General features: G+C 44.1%; 1 protein-coding gene across 1 annotated transcript in view; it reads left to right on the top strand.

Moving 5' to 3' along the window:
- pidd1 (p53-induced death domain protein 1) overlaps nt 1–19,650 on the top strand; it is a 52,615-nt gene that overhangs the window by 20,011 nt on the left and 12,954 nt on the right. Inside the window, 5 exon segments of the mRNA XM_084335356.1 lie at nt 1,414–1,561; nt 10,903–11,038; nt 11,131–11,281; nt 18,602–18,725; nt 19,402–19,517. Of these exon segments, the coding sequence (XP_084191482.1) occupies nt 1,414–1,561; nt 10,903–11,038; nt 11,131–11,281; nt 18,602–18,725; nt 19,402–19,517 (675 nt within the window).

Here is a 19,650-nt window from a genome sequence, read left to right as displayed (position 1 = left end):
ACGTGCCAAATGTCTTGGACAAAATGGCACTAAAATAGACTGCAATCAATGCACCACATTTTGCATTGAAGGAAACACATTTTATTGTATCACTCAGAACAATTCTCTAGGCTACGTTCACACTGAAGACGGAAGTGGCCCGAATCAGAATTTTTTTGCTCATATGTGACTCGGATCTGTTTTTTTTCATGACAGTGTGAACAGCACAAATCACATTGAATCTGATCTTTTAAATTCAGAATTGGGCCACTTCTTCCACAGACCTCAGTCTGAACAGGCATATCAAAATTCATGTCACTCTAGATTGACACTCATCATAATTCTGTGGCGAGAGTCACTCAGTGAATACAAACATGGAAGACAGCTGTGATAGAGGTGGTCAGTGGAGGGACAGTGAGGTGTTTACCTTATAAGTATTTGGGGTGATACTTCTGTACAAGCAAAACCAGATTCTTTATCATAACCGCTCTGTGTTTGAAAGCATATTGAAAGAAGAAATGGCTCTTACACCCCCCCCCCCCATTATCATCTGAATTAGCTCCACTGCACATCAACTTAATGAAACTTCATGTTAGTCCTCCATGTTTACGTCTGTCTTCGTTATTGTTCATTTGCGCATGTGGGTCAGTTCAGGAGTGTGACCAGTTCACACTGGAATCTCACATTGGCCACATTTATTATTATTTTTATTTAAAAAGGAATGTAAACAGCCACGCAAATTTTTTTAAATTTTTTTCCGAGTAATATATCAGAATTGAGCACTAAGGCTTGCAGTGTGAACGTAGCCTTATGTGCACCCTCTCCACCATGTCTTACGTCAACGGTGATCATGGTAGTGATGCTAACCAACATTTGTGCCAGTCTCATAACCGTTATTGTTCTTTTCATTAGGGGTGTAACGGTACAGGTATTGGTACCAAACTGTTTCAGTACGGGACCTTCGGTTCAGTACGCGCTGTGTACCAAACGAATGCAACGTTACTTTAGTTAGTTTAGTTTAAACACTAAAGGAACGCACGTGCAGAACCATTTTTAGCTTGCGGAACTTCATTAAAATGTTGTTCGTTCAGCCTACGCACACCACTGATTACCTGTCATTTAGCATAGCCTCATAGTATGGCGAACGACAAGCCTGAGCTAGAAGACCTACCTATTTTTTATTTGAATATGAATGTTTGTTGACCGCTCTACTTAACAATAGCTGCACACTACGTCACCGCCGAGTGGAACATGGAAAGCCACGTTCTGCAAACTTTCCCCCACTGTACCGAAATTAACCGTGAACCGTGACTTCAAAACCGAACCGTGGTTTTTGTGTACCGTCGCACCCCTAATATTCATATAGCATGTCTCGTGATGTCGTTTTGCCAACCAGTATGGTGCAACACCACAGCTCGTCTCCACTCTCTCCAGGTGTTGCAGGTGTCTGTGTCGGAGGTCCAGGTGCTGTGTGGTGACCCCCAGGCCAGCGTCAGCCCCCTCCTCTGCCTCTCCCAGACTCCCAGCATGCACTTCCTGCTGCCCATCAAGGTCCAGGTCCCTCTGCCGTCCGGAATCACGGGTACAGGGCATCATGTTTCTAAGCAACAAGGGTACAGGATAGGGGTGGGGGAAAAAATCGATACGTAGTAGTATCGCGATACTTTGCGTGGCGATACTGTATCGATACAGGGACGCCAAGTATCGATATTTAATTATTCATACAAACAAAAAGTGTTTGTTTTTTTCTTTTTGTATAAGGAAGTTGCATTGTTAATTTCAATACCTGTAATAGTACAGTAGTCCACACACACACACGCACACATGTGCATTCAGTTAAGTTGGAATATGACTGTAATACAAACAGTTCAGTTTGTCAGGTACATGCAACACAGATTACAGTGTTTACATCTGTCTGCTTGAGAAAATACCATGTTCTGCAATAAAAATTATTGCAGTGAGATGAACAGACTGAACTTTATTTTATTAGATAAAACATGTTGACAGTTTTACTTTGCAGTTGAAAAAAGGTAATAAATTAAATTTGATACAAAAAAAGAAAAAAAGATTCCGCAATACTCGGCGTATCGCGATATATTTAGTATCGCGATACTATCGTATCGTGACGCAAGTATCGCGATAGTATCGGATCGTGCGGTCTCTGGCGATTCCCACCCCTAGTACAGGACATCATGTAGTCGCCTTGTGTTTCAGTTTGACCTTTCATTGACCTATGCGTTTGTAATGAAAAATCTCAAGCCCGGGGTGGCCGAGTAGCGCAGCGGACTAAGCGTCTGTCTACCACCACAGAGACAGTGGGATCGAATCCAGCTGTGGTGCTTCCGGGTTGGCCGACCGTCCATACTAACACAATTGGCAGTGTTAGCGGGTGGGAAACCCAGCGAGGGTGGGTCCTGGTAGTTGTAAACAGCGACTCCTACAGTTCGGTCGGGGCGCCTGCACAGCAAGGGAAGGATCTAGGAGAGTTAGTGTGACCTTCCACACGTTACACTCTCCCAGTGAGAGTCCGCGCTGCCAGGTGAAAAGAAGCTGTGGGCTGGCTACACATGTGTCGGAGGAAGCATGTGATAGTCTCCGCCCTCCCAGACCGACGGTAGGGGGTAGAGTGCGCAACGACCAGGAGGGGGATTGGGAATTGGCATAACGACTAACATTGGGATGGGAGAAAAAACGGAAAAAGGTGGAAAAAGATAATTCAAAAAATAAAAATAAATGTCAAGCCCATTGTTCCATTTCTTTACAAATGTCTTTGTTTCAAGGATAATTCTTGAGCTAGTGAAACTATTTTGTGTTTTATAGAAGCATTATTTATTCGGTTGGTGAATATCCACATTAGCCCAGAATTTATTGCGGGCGGTCAGGTGGCGTAACGGAGATTGCGTTCGTCACCAAACCCCGGAGCGGCTAGATTCGCCTGTTCGAATCCAGCTCACAGCTCCGGGGTTGTCACCAGCTTGGCTGGCCGTTCACACTAATACAATTGGCAGTATTAGAGGGTGGGAGAAGCTGGCGGGGTGGGTCCGACTCCTACAGTTCGGTCGGGGCGCCTGCCAGACCACGTGAGCGGATCGGCGCGGCCGAGAAATCCGCTCTTCGCTCTTTAAAGCTTGGTCCGCTCCGCTAATCACTCATGTTGACCCCGCCCCCAAGTCGCTCTCCGCTCGCTCCCCGCTCACCTTGAATCGAGCGCTCCCCGCGCCAGATCGCTCGGCAGTTTTTTTTCTTCTTTTTTTGGAGCATGGTGTAAATGAGCTCAAACTACAACAGTCTACACCCCCTGGGCCCCTTAACAATTGTTTGTATTGAGCCGCATTGTAATTGTAGCCATTCTGCAATGTTAAATAACGTTGTTTATCCATTCACTATCTCTATTAAGCGATGATAGGCTAGCCGAGCCACAATGCTATGGTCGCTGCCATTAACGTTAGCATGTAAGCTAACGTCAACAACAATGGCGTCGATATACTTTTTCTAACTGGAGTGAGTGTGGGCGTCTCTACAGTGACAAAGCCTGAACGAACAGCCTATCACAGGTTCACCCTTCTCATTGGTTGAAAATGGCCTTCATGTTTGTACATCGCCATCTGTTGCTTTGGCATTGTACTGCATGTATATATTACATCAGTGTTAAACCACTGTGAGCGGCCTGGAGTGGATTGGAGCGGAGGAGAACTCTCGCTCCGGACGTCGCGCCGACTCATTTTAAAACCCACTCCTCGCTCACGTCAAAACCGGCCGCTCCGCGCCCCGCGCCGCTCACGCTCCGATCCGCTCACATGCACTGGCGCCTGCTAAGCGCGGATAGGACTTGAGTGGGATAGTGTGATCCTTCCACACGCTACGCCCTCTCAATGAGAATCCGCGCTGCCAGGTGAAAAGAAGCGGTTGATTGGCTGGACGTGTGTCGGAGGAAGCACGTGATAGCCTCCACTCTCCCAGACCGACTGGGGGGTAAGTGCGCAGTGTCTGTCTGTGTGTGTGTCTGTCTGTCTGTCTGTGTATGTGTGTGTGTGTATGTGTGTGTGTGTGTCTGTGAAACATGTCTTGTACTCATTTACCTCACTAAATACATACTAAATGTGTAACTGTAGATTTCAAGAGAGAGAGAGAGAGAGAGAGAGCGACATTTATAATAATTATATTATTAGTTTTTTTACACACACACACTAATAACATGATCATAACCAGAGAAAACAAGATCAAAGACAACTGGAATAGAATATCACACAAGGAAGGTGGCGCATGCATAGAAGCTGGTCTACTTTGGGGGAAAAGGCATTTTTCTATCACTAAATATGGAGTACTCCCCATTCAAAGAGATAGGGCACAGATCTTGTTCATCTTGTTAGTCCCTGTTATCAACAATGAAGCAGAGTGAACCATCTTCTCTCTAGACAGACTTTGGTAGTACCCTCTTGTAAGACCTTCTGGTGTATAAGATTTCAGACACACATCCAACTCCCAACATACTAACCGACATACTGTCATCCATGAAAGTGTAAGAATAGGACCTTTGAGGGAAGATGCCTCTCCTGTTTTGGGGTAATACGCCCCCCACAGACATCTAATGATTTTGAATAGACTAAGCCTAGCTAGTAGCTAATGTTAGATTTCTGAGAAAGTAAACTATCATCTAACAAAATAACACAATAGCTATGCTAAGAACTGTATTACATCGGTTTAAAAAGTATTATAATGATAAAACAATTGCTAGCACTATTATATTGCTATAGCATCGCAATAGCTTGAATTTCTTCACCTCCTGGGGTAAAAAAAGATAGTGAGAAGGCTTTTGATAAAACTGAACTCTTTTACATGATGCATTTAGCGAATGAGACAGTATTAGTTATTTTGTTAAGCTTGTTGATACATTACATTACAATATTTTACATTTCGTTCCATAATAGCAAAGCTGTAGTCTGATTTACCATCTAAATGTGTTTACTTAAGTGTACATATTATATGAATATTCAAATGATATATATTTTGAAAACACACACACACACACACACACACACACACATACACACCTTAAATGTCAGGCACATGGACAGTGGACTATGAGGTGTAATGCACAGTGAGCCTTTAGATATGTTGTGGTCTTTATAGCTGGATCAGGACTGAGCAGCCAGAATGGATGGCTTTTCCATGAAAACCCAGCCGATTCTCTTACAGAAGGTAGGCTGCCTTGATGGAAACAGACATGTGGGTTGTTAGAAACTGCACTGGGCCAAATGGGCATCAGGATCTACCAGATTATTAACACTTGTGACACGACAGCCTCCAATATATCAGATATTTTGAGAAATGCGAGTTATGTGCTTGTTATTACCAATTCAGATATAATTGTGTATCACAATATCATGATTTCATCACGTTATGTTCCATCATGAATGATCTGAGGAGAATTAACTGAATTGCCCAATTAGCAACACCCCAACAAATAGTCTAATCTAAATAGCTCCTCCTCCTGAGAATTTCCCCCTTTTTTTTGTTACATAATATAAAATTACAGATTCATACCTTCAAAATAAGCCATCAATTGTCAAATTTGAGACGATAGTTTTCAATCAATGTCCTATCAAACATTCTGGTACTGTCATTACAAATTTGCCATAGAAACTGTGCATTGGGGGAGGTTGGGTAGGTGGGGTGGGGCTGTACATTGGAGGTGGGGGGGTTGGGTAGGGGGGGGGGACACTGTACATTGGAGTACTGACATACATTTGACATGGAAACTGTACATTGGAGGAGGTTGGGTAGGTGGGGTGGGGTTGGGTGGGGCTGTACATTGGAATAGCCATGCTTGGTCTTTATTGTACAACTGGGTTAGGACATTTGTAGGGGCCAGTTTTGAATTGCAGTCTCCCGTAGGTGTTCTTTGAGAGTGTTTTTGAAGGTGGGTAGTGATTTACATTCCTTTACAGCTTTGGGTAGGGCGTTCCACATTGTTGTGGCATAATTGCGAAACGTGTTTAGTCCCTTGTTTGAGCCGAATCTGTGTTTTACATGATTTGTGATTTACATGACTCAGACCGGGAGTAGTCTCAGAGAGGGAGATACAGAGGAGAGATGGAGGGAGAGAGAGGGAGATAGGGAGATATAGATAGAGAGAGGGAGAGAGAGAGGGAGAGATATATATATAGGTTAGAAAGCAACCTGGGTTCTCAGACAGACAGACAGACAGACAGACAGACAGACAGACAGACAGACAGACAGACAGACAGACAGACAGACAGACAGAGAGAGAGAGAGAGGCGACGTCATCTTTCCTTCACAAAGCGCATCGAACGCTGTCAACTAAAGCACCGTGTTTACTACAGCGCGGGTGCATGCGTAAGCTGTCAACTAGCGAGATGCGTTGTACTTGTTACAGAGCTGGTTACAGAGCTGGTCCACACTGCTATTATGAAATGACCCGAAATGTATGTAATTTTGTCAACTAAAGCGGTCCGTGTTTAATAATAATAATAATAATGACTTGGATTTATATAGCGCGACAGCGCGGATGAGCAAACTCGTCACACAGCAGCCAGTGATCATTCATACCTCGTATACACAGACGCACTCTGCCATACAGTAGTTAATGTTAAATAAAGCCCATTTGAATTGAGAGAGAGCGAGAGTGTGTGTACAGTATGTGTATGTAAGCTTTTTTTTTTTTATCTGAGAGAATGTCCGCGAATGTCCTCAGACTCCTCACGCAGGAGAGGAGAAACGACTGCAAAAAGTCGAGTCCCGTGGATATTATTGCAACAGATAATTCATACATTATTATGTTTAGAATTTGGATGGGGGGGTAGGCTCTGATACCAGTCTCACGCCTCTGCGGGGGTGTAAGTGTAACACCTATTCACAGCGCACACGCCGCTATTGTGTGTGTGCGCGCGTCCATGTATGTGCGTTTCGTGACGCGATTGTAGTTCTTATCGCAAATGGAGATTATTACAATCATGCCATCTAGCAAGAATTAAATGTATTTACAATTCGTATTAGGTTTAGCAAGTTGGGGGACGTATACCTTACATGTCAAAGCACTAGAAATGGCAATTTTTCTATTTTTATCGATTTCTGAAAAGATGTCCTTTTTGAGCATTTAAGAGGGATTCTAATTTCTTTTGTTGTCCGCCGACGGGTTCAAAGCTCCAGCGTGACCCCTAAGGGTTAAATAGCGTTAGCTCACGTTAGATAGCGTTAGCTCCGCGGCTAATTTTAGCTCACCCTCAACTAAATCAATGACTAGGTTCTAAAGCATTCAAGTAGTTTTCACTGCACATAGAAGTAGCCAAACAGCGGGAGCATTTCGGGAGCATATTACCAAAACCCAGGCAATTTCGAGCCCTTAAGGAATCAAATAGAGTCTGCCATGGCTACGTGCTAACGTTATTGCGCAACTGTAGGACCTGGCAGCGATAATGGAATCGAAAGTCACGGGAGCCACACGGTTCCAGGCATCGGCCAATTAGGAACCGGTTCCCAATGGGAACCGGTTTTCGATTCCCATCCCTACCGCCTGGTGGATGGTCGGGCGAGTTACACTCTCGCCAAAACCGGAAGTGCCGTTGGTGCATCGAGGAAATCCCTCCGGCAGTAATATCTTGTTACGTGGATCCAGACAAACACTATAGTGCATTTGGATCGCTTTCTAAACTCAATAATCGATATGATTTCGGCGTTTATTGCGCCATACAAACCGGAAATGGATCTAGGAGATCGGTGTCAAATAATTGGGATCTTTTTCCTCCAGTCTTATCGGCGAACGGTAAGAGAGACACTAACGTTATTTTCAGCCCGATTTGTTTATTCATTTCACTGCAAACCATCGGATCAATATATCAACCCATACTAAATAAAGCCGTTACTGACTATCAAGGAATTATAAACGACCCCCCCCCCCCCTTTCCTTCACGCATGATGAAGCATAATGTATACCGATCATATACATTTGAATTTTTTAATATAGCGTGTATAGGAAAGAAACGCCAATCGATAATCTATCATATGCGTCAGGGCCTATAACTCTCGTTTTTGGAATTACAGCAGAAAACCTTAAAAACATACTTATATTCTAGATGGTATTAACACAACAATGTATGAATGAAAAAATATAACGTTCCCACATCCTGAACGATAGATAATCGATGTTGAATGGGCCATAGTAATGTCAATATAGCAATACAATTTAAAAAGGTATAGCCCTGCAAAGAAGGTAAACATCTCCATAGGCTTTCAACGGTGGCAGACTGGGTACAATGATGGGCAGCCGCACAACCCCCGGAGCCTAATGTGTTAACAGACAAGTATAATAAAATAAAATGGAATATATAATCTAAATTAGAATAAAAAATACAATAGAATATAGGACAGGGCTGTACAATTGTGCAGGATGTAGTATGATGAGGCTGCAGAGGGGTAGAAGCTGTTCTTGTTGACGAGGCTCACTGCAGAGGGGTAGAAGCTGTTCTTGTTGATGAGGCTCACTGCAGAGGGGTAGAAGCTGTTCTTGTTGACGAGGCTCACTGCAGAGGGGTAGAAGCTGTTCTTGTTGACGAGGCTCACTGCAGAGGGGTAGAAGCTGTTCTTGTTGACGAGGCTCACTGCAGAGGGGTAGAAGCTGTTCTTGTTGACGAGGCTCACTGCAGAGGGGTAGAAGCTGTTCTTGTTGACGAGGCTCACTGCAGAGGGGTAGAAGCTGTTCTTGTTGATGAGGCTCACTGCAGAGGGGTAGAAGCTGTTCTTGTTGATGAGGCTCACTGCAGAGGGGTAGAAGCTGTTCTTGTTGATGAGGCTCACCGCAGAGGGTTAGAAGCTGTTCTTGTTGATGAGGCTCACTGCAGAGGGGTAGACGTTTTTTTTTTTTTTTTTTTTTTTTTTTATATCCACTTTTTCTCCCATTTTCTATATTTTCTCCCATCCCAATTTCGTATCATCCAATTCAACCCTCCCCTGTCACGAACGCTGTTTCTTGCCTCCCACAAGCCGGCTGCAATGTGGACTAAGTCATACATAGCACAAGTCCCCTCCGGTACTTGAGGTAACAGCAGTCGCATCTTTTCACCTGCGCAGCTCGATCTCTCAGTGGTGAGGAGTAACGCGTGGGAGGCTCACGCTGCCCCCGACACTTCCTGATTCCACTGCGCAGGCGCACCAACCGACCTGTAGGAGTCGCTGTCCACAACGCCCGATCCCCACCCATCAGTTTCCCACCCCCTAATACGGCCAATGTGTATTAGTACGGACGACCAGCTAAACTGAAAGCAAATGTGGAGCGCTGGGCTCGAACAGGCGAGCCCAGCGTCTCCAGATTTCGTGGCGAGCGCCTTGCCCACTACGCCACGTAGCCGCCCTGGGTAGAAGCTGTTCTTGTTGATGAGGCTCACTGCAGAGGGGTAGAAGCTGTTCTTGTTGACGAGGCTCACTGCAGAGGGGTAGAAGCTGTTCTTGTTGACGAGGCTCACTGCAGAGGGGTAGAAGCTGTTCTTGTTGACGAGGCTCACTGCAGAGGGGTAGAAGCTGTTCTTGTTGACGAGGCTCACTGCAGAGGGGTAGAAGCTGTTCTTGTTGACGAGGCTCACTGCAGAGGGATAGAAGCTGTTCTTGTTGATGAGGCTCACTGCAGAGGAAGCTGTTCTTGTTGACTAGGCTCACTGCAGAGGGGTAGAAGCTGTTCTTGTTGATGAGGTCGCCGCTCACTGCAGAGGGGTAGAAGCTGTTCTTGTTGATGAGGCTCACTGCAGAGGGGTAGAAGCTATTCTTGTGCCAGAGGGGAGTGTTTGAAACAGATTGTGACCGGGGTGGTAGGTGTCGGCCACCATCTTACCTGCATGCTTCAGGGAGAGCTAGCATCTTTGTCACGAAGTTCAGCTAATAACCCAACAACGCCAGAAGTGGGAGGGGCGTATAAGGCGAATAATCTGATACCAGTACATGTTTAGTACAGGATTCTATTTGCATGTAGTTAGTAGTCAGTAGGGATGCACCGATGCAACTTTTTCAGTCCCGATACTAGGGCTGTCTTAAATACTTCGAAGCTTCGAAGCTTCGTTCGATGGGCATGGGATTCGAATGGGAAAATAAAATTTGAATATATATATATAAAAAGAAAATCTATTTGGGGCGGCTACGTGGCGTAGTGGGCAAGGCGCTTGCCACGAATGCAGAGACGCTGGGCTCGCCTGTTCGAGCCCAGCACTCCACATTGCTTTCAGTTTAGCTGGTCGTTCATACTAATACACATTGGCCGTATTAGGGGGTGGGAAACTGATGGGTGGGGATCGGGCGTTGTGGACAGCGACTCCTACAGGTCGGTTGGTGCGCCTGCGCAGTAGAATCAGGAAGTGTCGGGGGCAGCGTGAGCCTCCCATGCGTTACTCCTCGCCACTGAGAGATCGAGCTGCGCAGGTGAAAAGATGCGACTGCTGTTACCTCAAGTACCGGAGGGGACTTGTGCTATGTATGACTTAGTCCACATTGCAGCCGGCTTGTGGGAGGCAAGAAACAGCGTTCGTGACAGGGGAGGGTTGAATTGGATGATACGAAATTGGGATGGGAGAAAAATATAGAAAATGGGAGAAAAAGTGGATAAAAAAATTAAATCTATTTATTTTTAATATTTTTGCAAAATCAACTCTGCCTCTCTTTGTCAACTACAACAAGCAATGCTGTTTGTTATTTAAGATGAGGTCGGACTCGGCACTGACTATTTGTGTTCATTGTGCTGCTTTTATAAAGCCTCAAATGACGGCTTACAATATTTCATGAAAGCAAAGTGTTTTGTTTGTCTAAGATTTAAAAAGGTTTAAACTTTACAGCACTGACATAGTTGAGCAAAGTGCTGTACAAGTCCCACAACGGTCGGTATCTGTGTGTCCCTAATACTCAGCATATCTGGTGCTCCTGCAGGCCACACAGTGGACATGTCCTGTCTTCACTTGCTCCATGGAGACCCCAGTGCCCACACCTGGACCGACATCACCTCGCAGGTCTCTCTCTGCGTCACACATCTCTACGCCATTTTCTACATCACACATTTCTCCTGGTGAGTTTGAGTTCCTACAATCGTTACGTTTATCATCTACATCTACGTATCTACAGTTTGTCTGACTGTTGACATTGTTCTCCATTTTCCAGGTACTGGCTGTGGTACACGACTCAGCGCTGTGTCAGTGGAGCCGCCAGGAGGATCTATCAAAGGCTGAAACAATTCAGAGTCCAGTTCCTGGCTCTCCAAAGGAAGACTGACCGCACACAAGTTCTTGTACAGTGTGTACCTTCTAACAAGGTGGGTTCTAGGTCTCAAATATGTATATATTGTGAAACAAATGAGTAAAATGTGAAATATATTTTGTGAATGACTGTGACTACTGTATTTGTAAAGAGTACATGTCTTGAAACCAAGGAATATGATTGGCCGAGAGATGGTCCAGCTGTGAGGTTATTTGTAGTGACATCACCGGTGCCCCATCACTGTGTTACTCTACGTTGCTTTTCACGATCAATTTCAGATATCCTTGTTTACATTTGAACAGTATAGTCTGTGAGACTCCCTACAGTTGAAATGTTGCATACTGTAGCTATTGTCAGATTGAGTATTATTGTTACAAAGGATCAGATTAAACCGAATATATATATTTATTGATTGATATATATTGCATAGTATTTGTATATCGTTTGATATCCCTTGTATATTCCTTGTACATATACACGGAATATCCCTTTAGCCTAGTACAGACCATAATATTTCATTCTCCTATTGGACAGCGGTCCACAGGCGCCAGGGCCATGCCTCCAGAGTCGGGTTCAAAGCCACCGTCAAGACATGTCTGTACATGCCCGGCCTTGCCCAAGAATACGAGACAGAAATGCGGTTGGCACTAGATTGTTCGCTGTGCATATAAATATGGCGCAGGTGAATACAGAAGTAGAGTTACCAATAAGTTGAAGCCTCACCCACGATACTCCGTGCGGTGAAGTATGGCCTGTTTGGCCCCAAAGAGAGCATTGAGACCGCGTGCGAATTAATAACTGAATTGTCAGAGTTTGGCGCTATACCGTCGAGTGCGACATATTTCTATTAAGTCAGTAATAGTCTATTTGTGTATAGTGTATCGTGCGGCTAAAGTTCTACAGTGACCAGCATCACCAACGCTTCCTCGTACCAGCTAGAGTGCTTATCCAGGCTGGGCTGCTTTCATGGCGCTTTCACCCGAGGAGACCTAGACGAGGATCGTGTGGACATGTACACTGGATTAATCTACCCGACGACTGCATAGCCATTTACGGCTGGATTATATTTGTTTTGGTCCTGTGATTTATGGAGCGGAGAATCGCCGACGCCTACACGTGTGTGGGATTTACCCTGTGAGGAGCCACGTCGAGTCTGCGCCTCAGAGAGCCTAAGGCAGGCTAGCTTTCTTCACTGTGGAGCTACAGTCTACGGAGAACAGCTGTATTCGTCTGTGGATCAAGAGACTATTGCACCGTCTCCTGTACTTGGAGTCTCCTTAGTCATCGTTGACCAGACTCTCTACTACCGACAGATCCTCTACCCCTGCTGGCTTACAACCGGGGGGACCCTTCAGTATCTCCCGCTATATATATTACCAGTGCACCATAGATATAATTCCCTAAGATTCAGGTCGTATAATTACCTCCTGCGTAACCAGAGAATGGACATTCATTATTGATTTGCCTACGCACATTCCTTTGCCTTACAAGTGCATTCAAAGTATAATAGAGAAGTATATTATGTACCTTTTGCTGCAATAAATACTTAATTATAACTTTGTGTGGAACCGATTTATTGTGGGAAGTGTTCATCATATTTATATATCATGTACTGTATGGCCAGTAATTAAAGTACATAAAGCGGTAGTGGTTTAATGATACCATACTTATCAATACAGTCAGGGAATTGTACCCCTCAGTTACAATTATTATTATTATTATTATTATTATTATTATTATTATTATTATTATTATTATTATTATTATTATTATTATTATTCAGAGTTTGTCAGAGGGAAGCAACAGTTGTGATTGGCGGATCAAGAAAATAGGGTGGGCTTGATAATACCTTTTCTCTGGGGACCCTATCTGAGAAGATGTTTGTTGTTAGATGTGATTTAGACCAGAATTCCAATACCGTCTGTAGGCGGGGAGATCGCAGTGGAGAGAGTGATACCTATGATCAGAGTCATTCTTTTTTTTGGATAAAATTTATGATCAGTCATTCTTATAACTTCTAGTGAATCAAATATTAGTGCAATTTTGTTCCCCTTGTTGGTGATTTATTACGTGTTGAACACAGAGACTGATAACGACACAAGTGCAAAATACTGGGGCGCCCCGGTGGCACACCACGTATATACACACAGCGTAATCGCAACGTCCTGGGTTCGAATCCGGCCCAGGACATGAAACATTTTGCATGTTCTCCCCATCTCTATCTCTCTCCCAATTTCCAAACTGTCCTATCAATAAAAATGCACTTAAAAAAATTGCCTACAAAAAATATATCTTAACTCATTGACCGCCACACTGTTTTCTCATCTCTACTCAATGGTGCCAGCGTTATTGACAATTTTATCGATGTTTGCGGACCCATCGCGTGTTCTGTATTATAGCCAGTGTTGTGCTAGTTACTGAAAAATAGTAGCTCAGTTACTTTACTAGTTACTTAATTTCAAAAGTAACTCTGTTACTTTACTAGTTACTTACACCCAAAAGTAATGCGTTACTGTGAAAAGTAACTATTTAGTTACTTAAAAAAAAAAGATTCTCCCACGCCCTTACAGATACTCAAAATCTGTTGATCAACTTGACAGTTTCCATTCACATCACTGAACTCTGCTAAGCAATGTGATCTATACAAACACAAATCTGACACAAACACAAATGTCAGACACAGAGTCCCGACGTAATAAGAAATGCGCCGTGCCTAATTGTATCACCGCTTAGGTTGAAGGAACAGCCTTGATGTCTGTTCTTGCAACGTTGTTTAAGATATCAATCGTGCATTGCAACGTTAGAATAGTTAGGATATCAATTGTGCATGAAAGGACTATATTTATATTGTTTGATTAGTATTGATGAGATTCCCTTGCAGATTCTTACAGTCAAAATCTGTTGATCAACTTGACAGTTTCCATTAATTTGCACATCGCTGCACTCAGTCCAGCCCCTCAAACATTTTCTTTATCTCATTTCCATTTTGTATTCTCTCTCCAAGTAGTTGGAAAAAGTGTTCCGTCCCATTTGCCGTGTGCCGCCTGGTATCATGCTAACTAGTAGATCCCTGAAAACGAGTGGCGAGTGGCTTCGGATGAATCCTGGTCGTTAACATTAGACTCAGCTACTAGCTTCGTTGAAGCATGGGCAGTAGATAGGATCTTTGAGCCAAAACACAAATTACATTTAACTAAAACATTCTTTTCTTTGTGCTCGACAAAATAGAAATAGTGAGAATATCCATGTGTAGAAACGCGAGTAGTGGGAGCCGCCATGACAGTCTAGTCTATAGTAAACAAAACACGCCCACAGCACAGCGTGTCCCCGCTGGTGAGGTGACACACAGACAGGAGAGGAGGACTGCGCTGGATCGCTACTGCTCGCTACCAATCTACATAAAAATAACGCAGTAACGACTCCGGCTGTCGGCGTTGCCTCCGGCTTTGGCCGGCCATCATACTAATTCAATTGGCAGAGTTAGCGGGTGGAAGTCGATGGGTGGTAATCTGGACGTTGTGGACAGCGACTCCTGCAGGTCGGTTGGGGGACGCCTGCACAGCAGAGACAGGAAATGGCGGGGGTAGTGTGAGCCTCCCACACGTTACACCTCGCCAATGAGAGTCCGCGCTGGCAGGTGAAAAGATGTGACAGGCTGCCTCCACATGTATCGTAGGGGACACGTGATGCAAGGCTTCTATCCTCCCTACAACCAGACAGTGGGGGGCATATGCGAGCAACTTTCAAGACAGGGGAGGGGAGAATTGCCACAGCGAAATTGGGATGGGAGAAAAATAGAAAAGAGGAGAAAAAGTGGATAAAAAAAAATAATAACGCAGTAACGAACCATTCAGTAACGGTAACTGCGTTACTGAATTTCAAAAGCAATGTGTAGAGTACTAGTTACCGCCAAAAGTAACGGCGTTACTGTAACGTGTTTGTAACACGTTAGTCCCAACACTGATTATAGCTATGGAGACAATAGTATGGCTCATTTGACGGGCATTGTTTATAGTCCAACATTGATGAACCAGTTAATTTCTACATACTTTAGTTTGTGTGCTATTACACGCTAAACATCGCCCCTTTCCAAAATAATCCAGTCTTTTTTCATAGATCGCGAGATATGACGCGTTAAATGCATTATGCCCAAATCGTTTTGGTTGCTCGCCTGAAACTCCAAATCAAAGGTATATAACGTGTACATATGTGTCTTCACAAAATCATCAAGGGGGGGGGTCGTTTTAACTCGAAACTGCGATTGTTACCAAAAGCATGTTTTAGGTCCGGTAAAATACGACACTGTGATCGGGGGAGGAGTTCTTGCAGACACTCCCCACACTAAACTATCCTAGTTCAAAAGATAGGCGATACTGCCACCTGGCAGGATTTGATCGTCATTGCAATTTTAACGTAGGCAGCGGTGCAAGGGAGATACAGGGAGGTCTGCGCGAGTGGTTAGAATGGGGATCAGAGGAAAAAGATCAAAGGATTAAAACCCGAGTATAGTCGGGTTTGACACTCAACGGTTGGCGACGAAACCAGAGTATGAGGGCCGACGTTCCACTCTACTGGTTAAAGTTGCTTACTCGTGAGTAGTACGTTCGTTGATAAAGAAAAATAATGTCCACAGCCGCTCCAGTGTAAAACAAAGATATCCAAATGGTTTATTTCTTTTCCACAGCGAAGTCTTTCTTTACAGAAGTGGTCCTAAGTAATTTTCCTAAATATTCACGTCACTACTACAAGATAAGAAAACTGTATTTTCCCAGTCTACAAAATCACAGCCGACTCGACACATGAAAATTCCTCCACACTGGAAAGCCGTAAATCCACTTGCCGGCTCTTTCCACAGCAAACCGGAAGGCTTGGCACCTTGGTTGAGAAATGCAGGCTTCAGTCTTTATTGTTGAGTCTATCCATTCAGTCCTGTTCAGTCCTGTTTCAAGCTACACACTCTGTTCTTCTTCTTCTTCTTCTTTAGAGTTTCCGGCAGTGTAGACGCATCGTGGCGTATTACTGCCCTCCGCACTTCTTTTGATGGTCTCTTCTTCTTCTTCTTTCTTGGCGTATTTCTTCCCTCCTCAGTTCTTATACTACACTAGCGGTGTGCCATCTTTAGGCCTCTTCAACACACACTTTCTCCTTCTTCTCTGCTCCTCTTGCCTGTCCAATACTAATACATACACTAACGCTATATCCTCTGGTACAACTCTGAAGCATGCAGAAATGTCAGCACTGCCTCTGTGATCAGCTGGTGGTTCTCATTATCCATGCCAAAGAATGATTTAAGAGAGAAGGAAGAGACTCCCAACTCTACCAGACTTTTATAAAAGATTTCCCTCTCTTTCCTATACCTTTCACATTTTAGGAAGACATGCCCGACAGTTTCAGTCTCTCCACATTCACACACCCCATCTGGATGTTTGCCCACAATGCACAAGGTACTGTTCAACCCACAGTGTCCCAGCCTCAGTCTACACATCTTCACCCTATCACTCCTTGACCCATATCCATCCACCTTGATTTTGACCCGAGGCTGCAGAGAGAAATAGTGCCTTCCCTTGGTCCCCCTTTCCCACTCAGCCTGCCACTCAGCCTCAACTCCTTTCTTTATCTTCTCTCTGAGTTCTACTCTTCCCATTGAAATGCCTATCTCTTCCTCCCTTCCCAGGCTCTGTTTGGCAAGGGAGTCAGCCATCTCATTTCCCGCAATCCCAGCGTGCCCCCGGACCCAACAAAACTCCACTGACCAGCCTGCCTTCGCAATCCTATATAAAACCAACATTATTTCCTGAATGAGATCAGGGCGAGCTTTAGACCCACCTGCACTCGGAGCCATCAGTGCAGCAGCCGAGTCAGAGCATATAATCACCTGGCTTGGTCCCACTTCCTCCACCCACCACAATGCCCAGAGGATGGCAAGCAACTCTGTCACAAATACAGAGCTGCCATCGGATATTCTTTGTCCCTTACCGATCCCTAACCGAGGCACCCACCACCCAAAACCTGCCCTCCCACTTTCAGGATCCACAGAGCCATCAGTGTACACCTCCAGAGACCCTGAGTCCAGAAGGAACCTCTCTATTTCTTCCACAATCTCGCCCTCATCCTCCTCCTTCAAGAACCTAAGTTCAATGACTCGATCAGGCACTAGCCAAAATGGCACTGATAGCCACCGAGTGTGCTCCGCCACTCCCCCCTGATGCAATCTCAACTACCTGGCCCACTGATCAATACTGGCCTTCTTCTTCTTCTTCTTATTTGAATTTCCGGCAGAGTAGAATTGTGGACTATATATAGAGACACAAATGTTCTAGAATGTTTGGTTATGACATACTGTGACATCACAAATGTTCTAGAACGTTCGGTCATGACATCATACTGTGACATCACAAATGTTCTAGAATGTTCTATTATGACAAAAATAAGCCGGTTCAATGACTTTATCTAAATCCAATCAATATTCCTAATGCCGTTTCAATGTAAGGTTATAAAAATAAACATATAAACATTCATACAATACAATAACCTAAATATATAGCTTTGGCTCCTACATCGAGTAAAGTCGGGTTTGGCGCAGAAAGAGTAAAAAAATAAATTACAATATAAGAAATACAACAAGACAAAAAGACAGGGTAATAATATACTAAATGAATGACAAGATAATCAAAACAGACTAAATAAATCAAGTAACTTCAAACTAAAGTGTTTTATGACCATCTAACGGTGAAGACTCAGGTGAGTCAATATTTGTATTGTTATTACCCGGATTGCTTTTACCCTTTTTCTTATTCTCTGCATTGCTTTTATTCGTCATCTATTTTATGCTAATTGTATGTCTGTTTTTACCGCTGTGAAGCACTTTGGGCTAGGGATGCTCGATATTGGCTTTTTTACCGATACCGATATTGTCCAACTCTTAATTTCCGATACCGATATCAACCGATACTGATATATGCAAGGTTTCCCCCCCCCAAAAACTGAATAATTTCAGGTAATTAACATTACATATATCTTGTCATGGAATTAACACAACATTATGCATACTTTTGACAATAAATAAAATCAGAATTTGTTCTTACTTGCTTGCCTGGGTAAATAAAGGTGAAATAAATGTATTTTTTTTTTATTCTTTTTTAAACCAATACCGATAATTTTCGATATCACATTTTAATGCCAATATCGGACTGCAAATAAAGTTTATAATTGTTTAGTTGGGGACCCCCTGGGACCCCTCCAAGGACCCCTGGGTGTTCCTAGAGCCCCACTTTGAGAACCCCTGATCCACAGGGCCGTCTGCTCTGGAGGCTAGTGTTGACCTTGGCGCACCGCTCCCTCACATTGGGTTGCTTAAACGATGTCCCTTCCCTAGATGGAGAGCAGAGTGCAGTCCCTGTCAGAGCAGTATGACGGACCCCAGCCTTCAGACCTGATTGATCTGCTGGAAGGAGAGCAGTTCTTCGCTGGCTTTGAGAGGGGCCTGGATATCAGCGCAGGTCTGGAGTCAGCTCTACAAGGCTTTTCTCTTAAGATGTGGAACAGTTTATTCACTGAGGCTGAGAAAACTGTCTGATAAAAGATGGAGTTTACTAACAGAATGACATTTAAGATTTGTTTATTAAGGACAATGCAAATTATTCAATGCTCTGTTGTAAAGCTGTTCTATGGGTTTCATGGCTGTGGCCCCAGTAAATGACCAGTTTAGAAGGCAATATTCAATGTGGGAGAAGACCATACAGTGTAGGTATGTCTTTGCGGCTTCAAGTGTTAGGGAGGGCCGTATTAGTTTGAAGTTGGAAATGTTGAAGTTGATGGTGTTCCTCACTTTCTTTGTGTTTCTTATAGGTCAGGTTATGACCCAGAGGAATTTGAAGAATTTGACATGTTGCAACATGGAGAGACTTAGGTTACAACAATGGAGCTATAGCCTAGTTCTCTGTAGAATGGCGAGCTAACAAAGTGAATCATACATGATAGTAAATAAAACAAGGAGTGTTGTTGACATACATAATGTGAGAGAGAGAGCTCTGTCCTCTTTAAAACACAAATCAAGATCTTGCGACGTGTTTGTGCAGTGCTAAATTCTTTTGTGGTGGGAAGTAACTTAAGTATTTTTCTTAAAGTACTGTACTTCAAATAGTTTTTGAGCTGATGTGGTACTACTTCCTCCAGACAGACCGGACTGCGTGGCAGGAAGACTTTCTTTTGTGTTCTACTCCAGTCTTAAGAATCTCAAGGAGGTCTACATCTGTCCAGCCCAAGGCCAGGAGGCGCCGGTGAGAGGACAGGTAGGAGAGACACGGTGAAGAGAGGACAGGTAGGAGAGACACGGTGAAGAGAGGACAGGTAGGAGAGACACGGTGAAGAGAGGACAGGTAGGAGAGACACGGTGAAGAGACAGGTAGGAGAGACACGGTGAAG

Source organism: Notolepis coatsorum (assembly GCF_963971535.1).
Source record: "Notolepis coatsorum genome assembly, chromosome: 18".
Classification (NCBI taxonomy): Eukaryota; Metazoa; Chordata; class Actinopteri; order Aulopiformes; family Paralepididae; genus Notolepis; species Notolepis coatsorum.
The sequence above is the reverse complement of the archived record's forward strand: the minus strand, read 5'-3'. Positions and strand labels throughout refer to the sequence as shown.